At 43.2% G+C, this 16,412-nt stretch overlaps 1 protein-coding gene across 1 annotated transcript in view; it reads left to right on the forward strand.

Moving 5' to 3' along the window:
• The first annotated feature begins 4,781 nt into the window (after window positions 1-4,781).
• The window catches only part of MAP3K3 (mitogen-activated protein kinase kinase kinase 3), a 60,512-nt gene continuing 48,881 nt past the window's right edge, over window positions 4,782-16,412 (forward strand). The window contains exons 1-2 of the mRNA XM_043584946.1: window positions 4,782-4,901; window positions 13,915-14,036. Coding sequence (XP_043440881.1) covers window positions 4,898-4,901; window positions 13,915-14,036 — 126 coding nt within the window. The 5' untranslated portion in view covers window positions 4,782-4,897. The remainder of the gene's footprint in view (window positions 4,902-13,914; window positions 14,037-16,412) is intronic.

The raw sequence follows: 16,412 nt of genomic DNA on the forward strand, positions 1-16,412 counted from the left end.
GAGTGAGGAGAGAATATAGAAAGAAAAGATACATAACATACTTGTGGAGGCTACAACTACTGACCTCCCCATTTGAGGTTCACTTACTCATTCAAAAAAATATGTTTTTTTTTAATGCACTATGAAAGATGCTAGGCATACCAATTTGAATGACAGCTTCTGTCTCTGTGCCTACTTCCTTTAAAGCCAATTACAACAGAGTGGAACAGGTGCTTTGATGAAGAAAGTACTAGGTGCTCTGGTACCCAGAATTGTATTTGTCTGGAAGGGCTTTCTGGAGGGAGTGATGTTCAGGCTTAGTTCTTTCCTGGAAGAATGAGGATGGGGGCAAAAGTGGAGGAGAAGAGTGTTGAAAACAAAATAGCACATGCAGAGGAAAAGAGGCAAAACAAACTGCCAGTGGTCAGTGTGGCCAGAACATATGACGAGGTTGGCAGAGGTAGGAAATGGGAAAACTTGTGGCTGGAGAGGCATAGCCTGGGTCCTGAAGGGCCTTCTTAACTACATTCATATATTCGACTTATCCTAAGGGCAATAGGAAAAAACTTAAAAATTTTAAGCAGAGCGTGACAAGATCAGGTGTCCATTTTAAAAAGATCACCCTTTGACATAAGTAGATACTGTTACATTAGGTTTCAATTGGGATGGTGGAGCTGAGGATGGGAGAGGAGTGGACAGATTGGTAACATGGTCAAGATTAGCTGAAGGGGGGAAGGAAATGGTGAGGAAGAGTTCTCCAAGGTAGAGAACTCAACTTGGAGTTGAGAACCCAACTTGGGAAACTGAAGATGGCAGAAGAAATATAGAACTATGGAGGAAAATAATGAACTCAGTTTGAACCTGTAGAATTTGAGGTGCCTTTGAGAGGCTAATGGATGATGTTTGGGAGCTCAGAAAAAGTCTGATATGGTAACTTCAGCGTGGGAATGTTTGAGATGGCTGGTTAAGGTACAGACAATGGAAAATAAGCCCTCAAAGAAAGCTCTTGCTAGAAAGAAAGACAATCAGAAGGCTCTTTTTTTCAGCCAAGTACTTATGTGGTTGTACTATAGTTCTCTACCATGTGCAAGGCAGTATTCTGAGTGCTGGTGATGGGGCAGTGAACAGGACAAAATCTGTGCTCCTACGTAGCTTATGTTCATTGTAATTAAAGGAAAGACAAGTAAATGTAATTTTTAAAAAGGTGCTTATTTATTTTGAGAGAGAGTGTGCTTGCACACGCAAGTTGGGGAGGGGCAGAGAGAGGGAGAGAGAGAGAGCTCTGTTGGCACAGAGCTTGACACGGGGCTCGAACCCATGAACCGTGAGATTGCAACCTGAGCTGAAACTGAGAGCCCAACGCTTAACTCACTTAGCCACCCGGGCACCCTGTAAATACGTACTTTTAGACATAGACACTGAAGAAAAATAAGGCAAAATATGGGGATAAAGAATGATGGAGAGGAGAGAGGCTCTTTTTGAATGGGGTGGTTAGAAACTCAGAAGAGTTGACAGTTTGAGTGAAGACCTGAATAAAATGTAGGAATTAGCCATGGGAACACCTTGTGGGGGAGGGGGGATGGCGGAGAGCATTCCAGGTAGAAATGGCAAGTGCAAAGTTCCTGAACTTGACAGGTTCAAAATAGGGTAAGAAGGCCAGTGTGGCTAGGAGAGAGGTCATGGGAGAGAAGTAGAGATGAGGCAAGAGAGGATGGCAGGGCCAGCTCCTACTAAGCCTGAAAGGCCATGGCAAAGAGTTTGGGTTTTATTGTAAGTGTGATGGAAAGCCATTGGAGGGTTAACAGCAGGGCAATGACATGATCTGAATTACATTTTACAAGTATTGCTCTGGCTGCTGTGTGGAGAATCATTTTTTGGGTGGCCACAGAGGAAACAGGTGATGGGTTAGGAGGCTAAGGCAGTCATCCAACAGAGGGTGGCGGCTTGGACCAAGGCTGTAGTGGTGAGAAGTGGATTGGATTCAGATACATTTTGAAACAATAGGTGAGAAACTTGCTGAAGGATTAGATGTAGGGGTAGGGAAAGAGTAAAACCAAGGAAGACTCCTCCTAGGTTTGTATTTTCACAATTGGGAAAACAGAGGAGAGGGGGTGTTTGGTGGGGAGGGGGAAAGGATAAAGAGTTTGGTGTGAAACTTGTGAAATTGGAGATGTGTTTTAGACTTTCCAAGACAAGCTGCTGAATAAACCTTCCAACACAGGCAATAGAATACTAACCAGATTTCCACTTGCATGGTTGTCTTTTTTTTTTTTTTTTTTTTTTAATCTCATGGGTCAGTACAATTAAGGGTCAGATATGAGCCTCAGACCGGTATATTGGGACCTCTAGCACTGGCTTATTACACACATTCTCAACGGGGTGATACTCCAGTGAGGTAAAAAATGATTCGTAAGGGATGAGAAAAACCTTAGATAATACAATCATATGTGGCCTTCAAAGCTCAACCCTACTTGACAAAATCTTATTCCTTAGTATTTAATTTCTCCCATTAGAATTTACATTTAATTAGGGTTGCCTGTGTGGTTCAGTCAGTTGGGTGTTCGACTTTGGCTCAGGTCATGATCTCATGGTTTGGGAGTTGGAGCCCTGTGTCAGGCTCTGTGCTGACAGGTCGGAACCTGGAGCCTGCTTTGGATTCTGTGTCTCCTTCTCTCTCTGCCCCTCCCCTGCTCACACTCCTGTCTCTGTCTCAAAAATAAATAAACGTTAAAAAAAATTGCATTTAATTAATTCAAAATTTTCTCCTTGCGAGGTGATCATGAAAAAGCAGTTGAGAAACACTGGCCTGGCTTAGTAGAAGAGCATGACCTCTGGGTGGCAGACAGACTGGGTATGAATTCTGGCGCTCCTACCCAGACATGGTACTTAAACTTCTCTGAGCTTCACTTTCATCATTTAAATGCCAATAGTATTGTTTACCTCAGAGTTATGGGAAAGATAAAATGAGACGATGTGCCTGGCATATAATAGATGACATAATTATAAATTTTCTTTCCCCTTTGCTCTTTCTCCCCTCCCTAGGAAAGAGATTATTATAGTTAAGGAAGTACAATAAACTGAATAGGGATCTAATCAAGAAGAATGACAGACTTAAAAACTCGTTGGAGAAAAAGAAACAGCTTGGACAAGGGGCCTGATTAAATATTGTGGGGAGGAGGGAGTGTAAAGAGAGGAGTCTAAGGTAGTTCTTGAGCGATTTGACACCCAAAGCAAAGCCACCACCAAAGGTTCTTAGCTGACGGTTGAAAATGGCATCAGGGGAAGATTATTCTGGCGTCTGATTTATATTCCACTGGAACAGGGACTAGAGGAAGGGAGCACATATTAATTGTGATGGACTTGGCATCTAAAGATGTGGGTGTAGAAAATGTTGAACAATGGGGGTTGGGGAAATTAATTACGGTCATTCTCTATTTTGAAATATCATGCAGCCAGTACAATTGTTTTGGAACAATATTTCAGTGGCACGGGAAAACACTTTTAATAAAATGTAAGCATACTACAAAACAGTATGAAGCCATTTTTGTCAAACGTTGTATACCTTTGTAGGAAAGAGATAAAACTATCTCTGGGGTGCAATTTTTTCTTTCAATTTTAATTCAAAGAGCTTGTATTGCTTTCATAACCAAAGAAAAACTCTTATCCGAAAGAACCTCTCTGACTTTGCCACTTACTGCTTTCTACCCTGGCCAGCAGCGGAACTCCCAGGCTCCCGAGGACCCACATTCCAGTACTATCCCAGCCCCTCGGAGGGTGTGGCCCCGGAGGTAGGAGACCCGGGAAAAGGCGGGCACCGGTGAGGCCGCCCCCGCCTCCGGGCAAGCGCAACGTCTGGACCAGAGGAGTTGTCAGGAGGTCTGGCAGCAAAGGTGGCCACACGCCGGGAAGCGCTCAGAACCAGAACTCTCCCCGCTTATTACGCGCCCGGTGTGGGCACTGGGGGGGGCAGGACGCTGGCCTCAGGGCCCGCCTGGACTGCCGAGAGCTGAGAGGGCGGGAGGCCGGGGGCCCCTCCAGCCGTTTTCCCAAACTCCAGCCCCAAAAGTAGCCGGAGGGGAACACCGCCAGCCCGCGCGCCAGCCGAGCCCTCAGTGACTGACGGGAGGTGGGAATGTGGGCGGAGCCTCACGCGCGAGCTGTGATTGGAGCAACAAACACCTCCCGGGGAGAGAGGGAGGCTGAGACGGCAAGGATGCGCAGAGGCGGGTGCTCAGAGCCCTCTACGTGATTGGCTAGAAGAGAGGGAACCGGGTGCTGTTTCGATGATTGGCAGGCGGTAGACAGCCTTCGGAAACGGCCTTGGCTTCGCCCATTGGCATACTGAGAGAGTGGGCGGGATTGGTTCATGGTGTGGTGCTGATGATTAGCTGGCGGCTGAGAGTTAGGGTGTTGGGGAGAGAGTGGGGTTGGGGGGCTACTGGGGCAGAGACTTCTTCCCTCTTATTGGCTAGCGAAGTGAGCGGGGGTGGTACGAAGGTCCAGCGACTGCCTGGGATTGGCGGGCGCTGCAGTGAGTGACAGACAAGGGGGCGAGCTGCGCGACCAGCGGTTTGTTTTTCGGAGCGTTCCTGAGGTGGAGAACGGTGGCCGGACGGAGCGACTGCGGGACTGAGAGACGGGCGGGCGGGCGGGCGGGCCGAGCGGCGCCGCCGAGGCCGGGCTGGGCCGAGCCGAGGAGCGCCGGGGATGTAGCGGGCCACCCTGCCCATGCCACAGCGCCCGGCCGCGGGCGGAGCCGGAGCCGGAGCCTGGGGAGGCGGCGGGGGCCCCGAGCGCAGCCCGCGCCCCCCGCGCGGAGCCAGGCCCGCTGCCGTCCCCGCCGCCCGGGCCCCCGGCATGCAGCTCCGGCTGCGGAGGTGACACTCGGGTCCGAGCCGCCGCCGCCGCCATCGCCACCATGGGTGAGTGTCGCCACCGCCCCGGCCTCTGCCCGCGCTGCTTCGCGTCGCCCCGCCCCGGGCTGAGGGGAGGAGGACCCTGGGCCGCCGCCTGACAGGCATGGACAGCCCGCCCGGCCCGGGCTGCGGACCGCCGGCGTCCGCCCGCCCCGCTCGCGGCTCGGCGGCCCGGGCGGGGGTTCGGTTTTTCTTGGCCCGCCGGGGCGGTCCGGGCCGGCGGAGCCCACTGGGCAGCCTCCTTCCGGGCCGCGCGGCAGGCGCATCCCGAGGAGGAGGCGGCGGAATCGAGGGCCCGTGCTCAGCGGGGCAGCCCGCTCCGGCCCGAGCGAGCCGGACCGCGAGCCCGAGGGCGGGGGAGCGGGAGCTCAGTGTGGGGCCCGGGCTGGAGGCTGGTGCAGGCCCAGCTGCTGTTGTGTCTTTTCCTTGATTTGCTTTTTTTTCCTGCCTGTGTCATTTCCTTCCCTTTGCTCACACAGGCCGGCCAGCGAGAGTTCCCGGGGCTTGCTCTTCAGCCCTGTGCGCGCCCCAGCTCAGGGGGCAGGGCGTGCGGGGAGATAGGCTGGGAGGTGATTAAAACGACAATCTCTGTTATCAGCAGCGCGGTTGAGAAATGCGAGACGCACGCAGATTGCCGGAGGTTAGGAATTGGTCGGGGACTGCCAGTTAGTCCTACTTTTTGAAAAATACGGTTGCAGTGTTTTACATTTATTATGTTTAGTTAGCGGCATCCCTGAAATTATGTAACTTTTTAAAGGAGCATTCGCTATGTAAAAGAATCTGTTCAGTCATTTTTTTTTTATCAATACTTGCGATTTCTTTTGTGAAGATGTAATCTAAGAATCGCTTTTAATGTCTTCCACACGCGGCATTTGACATTTTCATGTCCTTTTTGGTAATTTAGCAAATGATTATTGGACTAGGTTATGAAGCAAGTAACATTTTAGATGTTCTTTGCTGCTTTTGTTGGATCAGTTACTGTGATACTGTTGTCCACAATCACAAGTTTTGCAAAGCGTTTGGTATTGTCCTAAAAATCAAGGAGTAAATTTCAGTGAAAGGATCCTTTGCAAAGGCATTCATTGCATCTGTGAAGTGCCCACGTGAAGAGGGAATGTTAATATTTGCTTTGCCTTATAGCAAGGTCAGGTCATTTTTGTAGAAGGTTAAGTGTATGCTGTGTCACATTGGGCAGATATTGTTTTGCTGCCCGTCTCTACACTATGGCTTTGAATGAATTGCCTTGTTCTGTTCCATGCTGCCCATGTACAGAAATGGATGGGTTTGGTTTGTTCATTTGCTGGGTTTACTGCTTCCTTCCCATGCTTTGCTTCGAAAGTGCTTGCTCTTCTGGGGTAAGTCTCCTGTGACAGTAAGCAGAAAAGGAACCCAGTAAGGCCTGTGATTTAAATCTAGAATTCAACAAATACTTATCAGACATTTATTACTATAAATGGGGCACGTAATTCTTCTTGTCCTCCCCTTCAACGTTTATCTTGTGTTTTGGAATTTGATGATCGAACTCAATCCTTGAATTGGTTTGTGATAGTCTTTCCTCTTTGTCTTGTGAGGGCAGTCTTAAGTCCCAAAAGGGAGTGTGTATTACTTGAGGGTGGGCTGACTCCCATTCCCCACTTTCTGGACTGCTAAATCAGTAAGAGTGCACAGATGTGTTGATTACATTTTAGTATCTAAATGAAAATAGATGTCACCCTGTTTTCACATTTCAAGACGTTTAAAAAATATACTTTAAGTGTATGAGTATATAGAGGGACAGTGATGGGGAGGAAAGGAACTGTATAGGTAGGGGCCAGAACCCCAGAGAAAAAAAAGGGCCCTATCATTTGTCTGCATGTCAGTTTTACGTAAAGAAACTGAGGCATTGAGAGGGGAAGTAACGTGCATGGTGGCTGCAGTATATTAGGCAAGTTGGTTTAAGAACCACTGCCTACCTTTCTTCAGCAGTTTCCTCTCATACTATTCTCTGTTTTTTGTGGATGACCTTGATATGCAATTAGAGCTAGTACTGAATCTTCCAGAACCTACCTAGAACTTTAATTTACTTTATATAAGGTTCAGCAAGGATATGTGTACATGCACGCGCACACACACACACTCACAGAGTCTGTTTCTTAAATACTAGTTTCCACTTTGGTGATGTATGTGATGAAAATTCAAATTCCCAGGTTAGTTTCCTTTAGTTGCTGTAGTTCTAAATAAATTGCAATCAACAAGAGGTTGATAAGAGAGACGTACAGAATTATTAGTATATTCATTATACTTGTTAAACTTCAGCCCAGTGAGGAAAGGATCAAAACTAATTTGACTCCCTGCCCTGTAGGTTCTTTGGTTAACAGTCATGTTTCCCTGAGCTGTTCAAAGCCCCGCACTCAAGCTTGTTTGGCAGCTTGGGTTGGTAATAAAAACAGGTTAAATTTTATATTGGCTGTTAGCCTCAGTAAATTTCTAGTGGGAACTACACTTATCCCTGTAAATAATAGGAAATATGGAAATAATTCACCTTTTTAAAAATTTTTTTTGGCTTTGATACTATGGCTATTAAAAAAATTCAGATTAACTGGTCATTTTTGTTGGTCACGCTAGAATTCTCTCCCGGTTTTATTTATTATTTATTTTTTTAAAGTTTACTGTATTTATTTATTTATTTTGAGAGAGAGAGAGAGAGAGAGAGAGCAAGAGCAGGGGAGGGACAGAGAGAGAGAATCCCAGGCAGGCTCTGCACTGTCAGCACAGAGCCCAATGTAGGGCTCAAACTCAGAAACTGTGAGATCATGACCTGAGCCAAAATCAAGAGTTGGACACTTATGGAACTGAGCCACCCAGGTGCTCCTATCCCAGTTTTAGTAATTATGTGGCAAATGCTGTTAGTAACACTTGAGACTAAATCTCGAGTGTTTATTTGGACTTTTTATATGTGCATTCTGAAACTTAGTGGGAAGTGTTTTTGAAAAACATGTAACAATTTGGAAATGTTACAGGAAACTATAGTAAACTGAGTACAGGATTAAGGATGGTGTGGTTCTGGTTTGATAGCTTGGTTAGAAGTCAGAATCATTGTGATTTACAGACACCTTGCATCTCTAAAGTTCCAACAACCTTCCGAGGCTCCTTCCAAGGCTAACTGGGAGCTCCCAGTTAGACCAGTCTCTATGTAGACTCTGGTCAACAACTGTTTTGATTGAAATTTGGGTCACAATTTAATGAGTCAAGCTGGCCATGTGTTGACTAGGTTTCTGATATTTTTTAAATGACAGTTGGACTTTAAAACTGAATTTTAGGCATTTATAAAAAGTAAATATCTATCCAACTGAGTGTTACTTAGGGGAATACATAAAAGATGAGAAACCGTTTTCTTGGTCCTGTCTATGTAAGCTATTCCTTTATTCTTTGCCCATTTGAATGTCTCTTATGTGTCAGGTGCAGTATTAGGCCCTGTATCTGCATTTATCCTGTCCTTAAGAAGTTACAGTTAGGTAAGGTGAACCAGAAACATGTAAACAAATAAGTGCAAGGAGTTGTTGTAGGTACTTTGTCAAAACTGTGTAAAGATGCATAGGAAGGAGACATCAATTCTATAGTTTTGGGATAAACATACATAATCCTATAGTCTCCAGACCTTTGGGTTAATTTCATTAAACATTAAAATAAAATATAGTGGTGATATGTTGATTCTTATGAGGAAGCAATGGCTTACTTTGTAATATGTATTTTTAAATTTTGGATCATCAGTTACTTTAAAAAAAATTTTTGTTTTTTAAAGTGGGCTCCGTGTCCAGTGTGGAGCCCAACACAGGGCTTGAACTCACGACCCTGAGATCAAAACCTGAGCTGAAATCGAGAGTTGGACAAAACCAATTGAGCCACCCATGTGCCCCCCCACCATTAGTTATTTTTGAAGGGCTGTTATGGGATATCCCAGAAACAGAAAAATAAACACCAGGGTTTGACTTTGAGATCTAGCAAAGGTTCAACCATATCCATGAAGGAAAAAGTTTCTTATGAATTGAGGCTCAGACCTTTTTGCTTATATTTACTATAAAATGATGTTTGCCCGGGTATTGACAATGTGGAGGCAGTGGGAGTGTGAGAAATGTCACGAAGAGTAAGATAGTAAAATCTGACATAAAGACATTCTGAAGACAGCATCTCCTGGATTAGCAGTATACACAGATGATCTGGGAGAACTGGGTAAAGAGTTGGCCACATGAAGAAATAACATTGTTAGTTAACACAACAATTAAAACATTACTGTAGGGATTTGTATATATGGAAAGGGGTGTCTGACATAGTAAACAGATGTTAAACAGGACAACAATGTTTACTGAAGGACATGGTGCTACTGGAAACTTTTCTGGGGTTTTAGCCAAGGGGATTCATAAACAGGAGTGCCTTAAGACCCTGCTTTTATTTTATTTACTTAAATGTTTATGTATTTATTTTGAATGAGAGAATCCCAAGCAATCTCTGCACTGTCAGTGCAGAGCCCAATGCGGAGCTTCATCCCATGAACTGTGGGATCATGACCTGAACCGAAATCAAGAGTCAGATGCTCAACTAACTGAGCCACCCAGGTGCCCAAGACTCTGCTTCTATTTATTTATTTTATGTTTTATTTTAAAATAATGTTTGTTTATTTATTTATTTTGAGAGTGAGAGAGCATGCAAGCAGGGGACTGGCGGGGGGCGGGGGGGGGGGGGGAGAGAGAGAGAGAGAGAGAACCCCAAACAGACTTTACACTGTCAGCACAGAGCCCGATGGGCTCAAACTCACAAACTGTGACATCATGACCTGAGTCGAAATCAAAAGTCGGATGCTTAACCGACTGAGCCACCCAGACGCCCCAAGACCCTGCTTTTTGAAAGAATAGTTCATTCTGGAAGATTGACTTCCTGCTGGAGCTAAGGAAAGAGGTATATGCTGCCTGGCAGCCCCCATACCATAGGTCAGGGTATCCAGAGAAGAAGTACATGCTGCTGGATAATTATGGATAGCCGTCCGCTTAAGACTGCTTCCACTGCTTAAGACTTCCACTTTTCAAGCCTGAACTCTAATCCTAGTTTCATAGACCCCTTCTTTTCTATTTTCTATGAATACTTGCCTCCATAGTCATAACCTCTTAATCTCTAGAATTAACTTCTTCCTCTGTGCTTCTTCCTGGTAGCTTTTAAGTGTGTCAAACCACCTCCATCCTCAGGAAATCTTTTCAAGGTGATAGCACACTATTACCCCAGCCTCAAGTTGTTCATGTGTAAAGTTCACAAATGAATTGTTGATTTCCACTACTTCCAACTTCCTTTTAATCTCCAACTTCTTGATTCCCTTTAAAATTTTGTTTCTGCCTCTATCACTGTATTGGACCTGCCTGGTCTATGCCTGCTACTGTCTTTCTTTGGTCCTGACTTGCTGTGGTGTCACTCTTGTATTTTTCCAGACCTCTTAAAATCTTTGCCAGCATACCTTCTTCCTACTCTACTCAATAAGGATTAATATCATTGAGCTTCAATCCCTGACCCAGTTTTCTTCCCCTCAGCCCCTCACTTGCTTTTAGGTCCTTTCTTAAGTTTATTTTTCTAATCTCTCCTACATAGCTGGAAAAGCTTACTTTTCTGAAAGAATCCTTATTCTATTAATAGTTATGTAAAATCGTCTATAAAACCTCTTGCTAATCACACTGTAAAAAATGTTTTTTACACGGATGTATTTATGTGCTCTAGTTTGTATATTGTCTAAATCAATTGCTTTACTTGTTTAACCTTGTATTTCGGTGTCATTCATCCATTTACTCCTAGAGTTTGAACAGCTTGAAGTATCTTTCAAAACTATCTAATGTATAACACATATTAGTACTCAGTAAATGGTTATTGGTAATGACTAATAAAAATTCAGGAATAAAATTAAGCATTAGGATAGATTAAGTAGTGTCCAGTCTTTTCCCATTGACCTTTCTCCATTGAAAATAATAGCCAACATTTTTTTAGCATTACTAAGTGTTAGGTACCACGAGGGAATAATTTGTAAGTTCGTTTTTCTTTTAACTCTCACAGCAGCTCTGTGATATGATATATTTATTTATCTCCATTTTATAGATGAGGAAATTGAGGTTTAGGGAGAACAGTGATTTGTTCAAAGCCTCCTTAAATCCAGGTCTTTCTGACTACATATAAATGACTGCTGAACGCTAAGAAAGCTGCTATTTGTTTTTAAAATTTTTGTTTGATTGTTTTTATTTGTAAGAAATACCATACTGGAGGGTTAATAATTAAGTTAAAATCTCAATCCAGGAAGAAATGCCTAAAAGAGCCACTTGATTTACTTCCTGTCTTTATCCACGTCCTCAGTTTGAAGTCTCAGTTTAAGAACCTGTCTGCCTCTAGCAATGTTTTCGACTTTGACACAAAATCAGAATTCTATTACCCTGTGTCATTTGTGTCAGTTATCCCGGGTTTCAGGAGATAGTGCCAAACCATTCCTCAAATGTGTTCTCAGCGCTGGAACTACCAAACAAGTTTATCCATGAAGTAATGCCAGGAACTGGTTAGCTTCCTGGAAACAGAATTTGTCAACCTGATAAACCAGCTCTTATAATAGCATCATCTTACACAGAATTAGAAACGCTTTCTGTAGTCCTGCTTGTTGTGGATTTGACTTAAAAAGCATGCGTCTCTGTGTGTACTCACATCCATCTCAGTTCAGTATCTGAGTTTAGACAACAACAGAAATTACCAGTTCTCAGAGTGGTTATCTTGATAATGAAAACTCCATGTATTCTGCTGTTAGGAATATCACTCACTGGATGTGCCTCAGAAAACACATACCTAGTCATGATCCTCCTTATAGTGATCCCAATTTACTGTTACAGTTGGTCCAAACATCGTATACACATATTAAATATACATAATATATAAGCTTATGTATATTGTATATATAAGCCAATCTTCCTATCTTAGATGTTATGCTCTAATTTTTAAACTTTTGTTGGGAAGTTAAAAAAACAAAATATGCAAGTCTCTTTCTTTAAGGAGCCTATAGGAAAATCACTAGAAAATATAAAATAATTGATGGGATGTATGTGTTTTAATTTTGACAAATGTCTTTTTGTAGGTACCCACTTTCTTTTTACTCATTATCCCATTTATTTATCCTTTTGGTTCTACATAACCTCTCAAACATACTTTGGTATATATTTTGAAATGGAATTAGATAGGAAGCTACTCTACTCATGTTTTTCCTGCACATTTTTAAGTCTAATTTTACGTTTATGAGCAGTCAGAAACCTCTACAATGGGCACCTTTCTCCTTCCTTTCCTGCACCTTCTCAGAGGGCATGTAGGGTACCTGAGCAGATTTGATCTAGAAAGAAGAGAGGCAAATAGCACAGATTTACTTCTTATACTTCAGGCTGTTCTTTCCTTTCCACAAGGTATTAGAATATTTCCAAGGCATGATGATGAAAGACAAAAGATAGGTGCTCTATGGGTGGAGTCTTTTGTACTTGCTTCTTTTAAGCTGTGCTTCTGGTCCTCAAGTGACTCAGTCGTCACCAAAACAAGTGTAACAACTCATCTGTCATGTTCCTTTCCAGATCAACAGATTTATTTTCAACTCCCAAATGCTATTTGAGTAGACAAGGATGTCTTGAAAGACCTGGGAGAATTTTGCAAAACATGGAATTGGGCTGGTTTGAGTTCTGGGTTTTGGCCACTTGTCTTCAATGCATGAGAATTCCAGTACTCTGCTATTTCAAGAAAAGGGGATTAAAAGTAATGCCAGTAAGGCAGAGACAATGCATTGCTTGGCCAGTTAGGGAAGAAAAACAATAGAACTGCCTTTTCACTTCCCTGTGGGAAGCAGAAGGCCTATAAACTTGTAAAGAGTTGGGAGGGGGGCTGCTCAAAGGCTAGGCATGTAAAACAACTTCTGTTCAAAGCAGCTACCTTGAGGTCCTTGTTTGGTACCTTTTAGAATGTGCTTTTCTAGGGGCACCTGGGTGGCTCAGTAGGTTAAGCATCTGAGACTTCAGCTCAGGTTTTGATCTCATGGTTTGTGAGTTCAAGCGCCATATCAGGCTCTGTGCTGACAGCTCAGAGCCTGGAGCCTGCTTTGGATTCTGTGTCTCCTCTTTCTGCCCTCCCCTGCTTGCTCATGTACTCTCCCCCCCCACCCCCCCCCCCCCGCCAAAATAAATAAATCTTAAAATAATAAATAAATAAATAAATAAATAAATAAATAAATAAATAAAGTGTGTTCTTCTAGGGGCAACTGGGTGCCTCAGTCAGACTCTTAGTTTCAGCTCAGGTCAAGATCTCATGGCTCATGAGTTTGAGCCCCACATCTGGCTCTGTGCAAACAGTGCAGAGCCTATTTAGGATTCTCTCTCCCCCCTCTCCCCTCCCCTGCTCGCTCGCTCTCTCTCTCTCTCTCTCTCTCAAAATAAATAAACTTAAAAAAAATTTTTTTTAATGTGCTTTTCTACCTGGGATGCTTTAAGAATAAGTCTGTGTGTGACTCTGTCCCATAATCAGCTCTCCATGAATTCATCTTTTCACTCAGTACCCTACTACACTGTGCTGGTTGTTGTTCACTCCAACTTTTCATTTGTTTTTCCTGATTGAGTTTCTCTGGCACTGGAAGAATTGCCCTGTCTGAGCAACTCCCTTGCTGCCAGTGAATTGGTAAATATTGCTGCCAGAAATCTGATTGGAGATATGTTAAGAATCCATTAAAATTTAAATTGCCAGAATCTGACCTCAGTTATCTACTTTTCAGAGACATCAAATGCATGTGATTATAGTTATAGGATCTGTCGTTTTACCTGGGCAGAACTTACAATTTTTAGTACTAATTTGCTGGCCTGTATTTTATTTTTAAGTTTTTATTTAAATTCCAATTAGTTACCATACAGTGTAATACTACTTTCAGGTGTACAATTTGGTGATTCAGCACTTACCTGTGGTCCATTTTAAAGTGTCTTAGCCCATGTGTTCTCTTTCATTGCAGACGAACAGGAGGCATTGAACTCAATCATGAAGGATCTGGTGGCCCTCCAGATGAGCCGACGTCACCGGGTGCCTGGATATGAGACCATGAAGAGCAAAGACACGGGTCACCCAAATAGGCAGGTGTGTGTGGCCATGGCAGACCCACCTACGTTGCTGGGAAGGGGTTTTCAAATGGGCAATATTTGAGAAGCCAAGGATACTCTAATACCAGGTTGGAATGCTTTTGGCCCCTTTCTTTCAGAGTTTAGTAAATGGTGAGTGGTATATACCAGCCAGGTGTGGGTCCTGATCTGGATCCCCAAAGCCTTGTGCATCTGACCTTGTGTATAGTGTTGTATCTGTGGAGAATAAGAATAATTCTTCATGTATTATGGGGACAGTATTCATGTAACTCTTCCTTTACTGATTATTGGCAGATGTTTAATCCAGATTCATAATCTCTCAGGAGGTTTTTTAGCTACCTTACAGTGTATACTCAGGAAAAATTAGTTAATTTTAGTTTTAGCATATGTAAAATATAATCAGGAAGGGAAATTTACTTAATAAGATGTCACATAATATATTCTAAAGGTAACAATGAGTGATTTTATTATTTTTGTTCACACTTGTTTCCCCTTATAGTAACTTAGGTAGTTGAGAGTGTCTACTCTACTGAGAGTTGTGTGCTTCTTTAGGAAAATAGTTACTATTTTTATTAACATTTAAACCTGTGCACTGTTGAGAATCTTTTTCCCATCTCTTTTGTCATTTACAAACTCCCTGTTTCCTGGGTACTTTGGCCTTCAGAGAGGAGTGAATGATGGGGAGCTTTCCTCCCTAGTGGGTTATCTAGTGCTATATCATATGGCATATTTAGTGTATTTGGTGAAAATTTGTACATGCCATTCTCCTTTGTGGTTCACTTCCTTATCAGCTAACCTTCCTTCTCTTTCCTCATTTGTACCTTGTTTACCAATTCTTCAGAAGAATCCTTGGTTCCTAGAGAAAAAGTAAGGCCCTAGAACCTTTTCTGTCTAAGGTCTTGCTAGATATAGTCTCACAGAGTATTTCCTGCCTTTAGGAAAACTGGGGACCCTGCATCCTTTTGTTTCATGATATAACAGAAGGATTAGCTTAGAAGGCTGGTTTGTTTTTATGGCTACCTTACAGAACTGGGGGAATAGGGCCCATTCTTTTACTATTTTCATACATTATTCTGTCTAATTGTGTGGGTTCTGCCTTGTGGTAACTCTTTGCTATTCAAAGCTGCTTTTGGAAGGAGCATTTTACCAGAAGTGAGTCCCCTCCCCCAGGCTTGAGCCTAATGACCTCACTTTCCTTCCTGTCTTCCTATGTGGAGTGTGCTGCTCCAGTCAGCTGATCTTTCTCCAAATGGGGCTGATAGTGTGGATATCAGTTAGGTGAAAAGGGGAAGCTTTCTTGAGTTGGAAGGCCCAAATGGACCAGGCCGGAAAGAGGAGGGTGGCATGGCCTCTGATCATTCCTTGAAGGGAGTTACCTTTTAGAGATCCTTCTTTCTCTTCTTCTTCTTCTTTTTTTTTTTATGTTTATTTATTTATTCTGGGGAGAGAGTGCATGAGTGCACACAAGCGGGGGAGGGGCAGAGAGAGAGGGGGAGACACAGAATCCAAAGTAGGCTCCAGGCTCTGAGCTGTCAGTGCAGAGCCTGTTTTGGGGCTCAAACCAGGAACCGTGAGATCATGACCTGAGCTGAAGTCGGACACTCAACCGACTAAGCCACCCAGGTGCCCCTAGAGATCCTCTGCTTAGAGCCTAAAAACTATTATAAGAAAAGTCCTGATCTTTACTGTGCCTGCTGCTGTGTTATTGGAATAAAGTTAGTGGTTATGAAGGGAGAAGGCTGTGAAAAGGATTGACTGCTGGTTAAGAAGTAACCTTAACAAGAGGTAGTGGCTCTAAGGACCCACAATTTACTTGAATATCATCATACTTTTTCTGTTGCATGGAGGATACACATTATTAACCTCAGTTTTTTTGTTTTTAAAGAAAAAACACAGCAGCAGTAGGAGCTCAGCCCTTCTGAACAGCCCCACAGTAACAACAAGCTCATGTGCAGGGGCTGTAAGAAAAAGAAATTTTTGGGAAAGAACCACATTACTCATTAAAGCTAAAATGTGCTTTCAAATCTGATCCAAGTGCTGGAAGAGTGTGGAGTTCATTTCCCAGACAAGTCATTTTAGTGGATTTGTAGGGAGCACTGGTTACTTATAACCTGTATTCTGTGCTCTTAGCCACCAATTTGCAGAATAGTATTATTCATAAGCAGTGTCTGTCAGTGCTGTCCAGTATACTTCGTGTGATGATAGAAGTGTTCTGTATCTGTGCTGTCCAGTGTGATAGCCACTAGCCACACATAGCTATTGATCAACTGAGGAAGTCAATTTTAGGTTTTATTTTATTAAAAAAATTTTTTTTTAATGTTTATTTATTTTTGAGAGAGAAAGAGACAGAGCATGAACAGGGGAGGGGCAGAGA

This window comes from Prionailurus bengalensis, chromosome E1 (assembly GCF_016509475.1).
Source record: "Prionailurus bengalensis isolate Pbe53 chromosome E1, Fcat_Pben_1.1_paternal_pri, whole genome shotgun sequence".
NCBI lineage: Eukaryota > Metazoa > Chordata > Mammalia > Carnivora > Felidae > Prionailurus > Prionailurus bengalensis.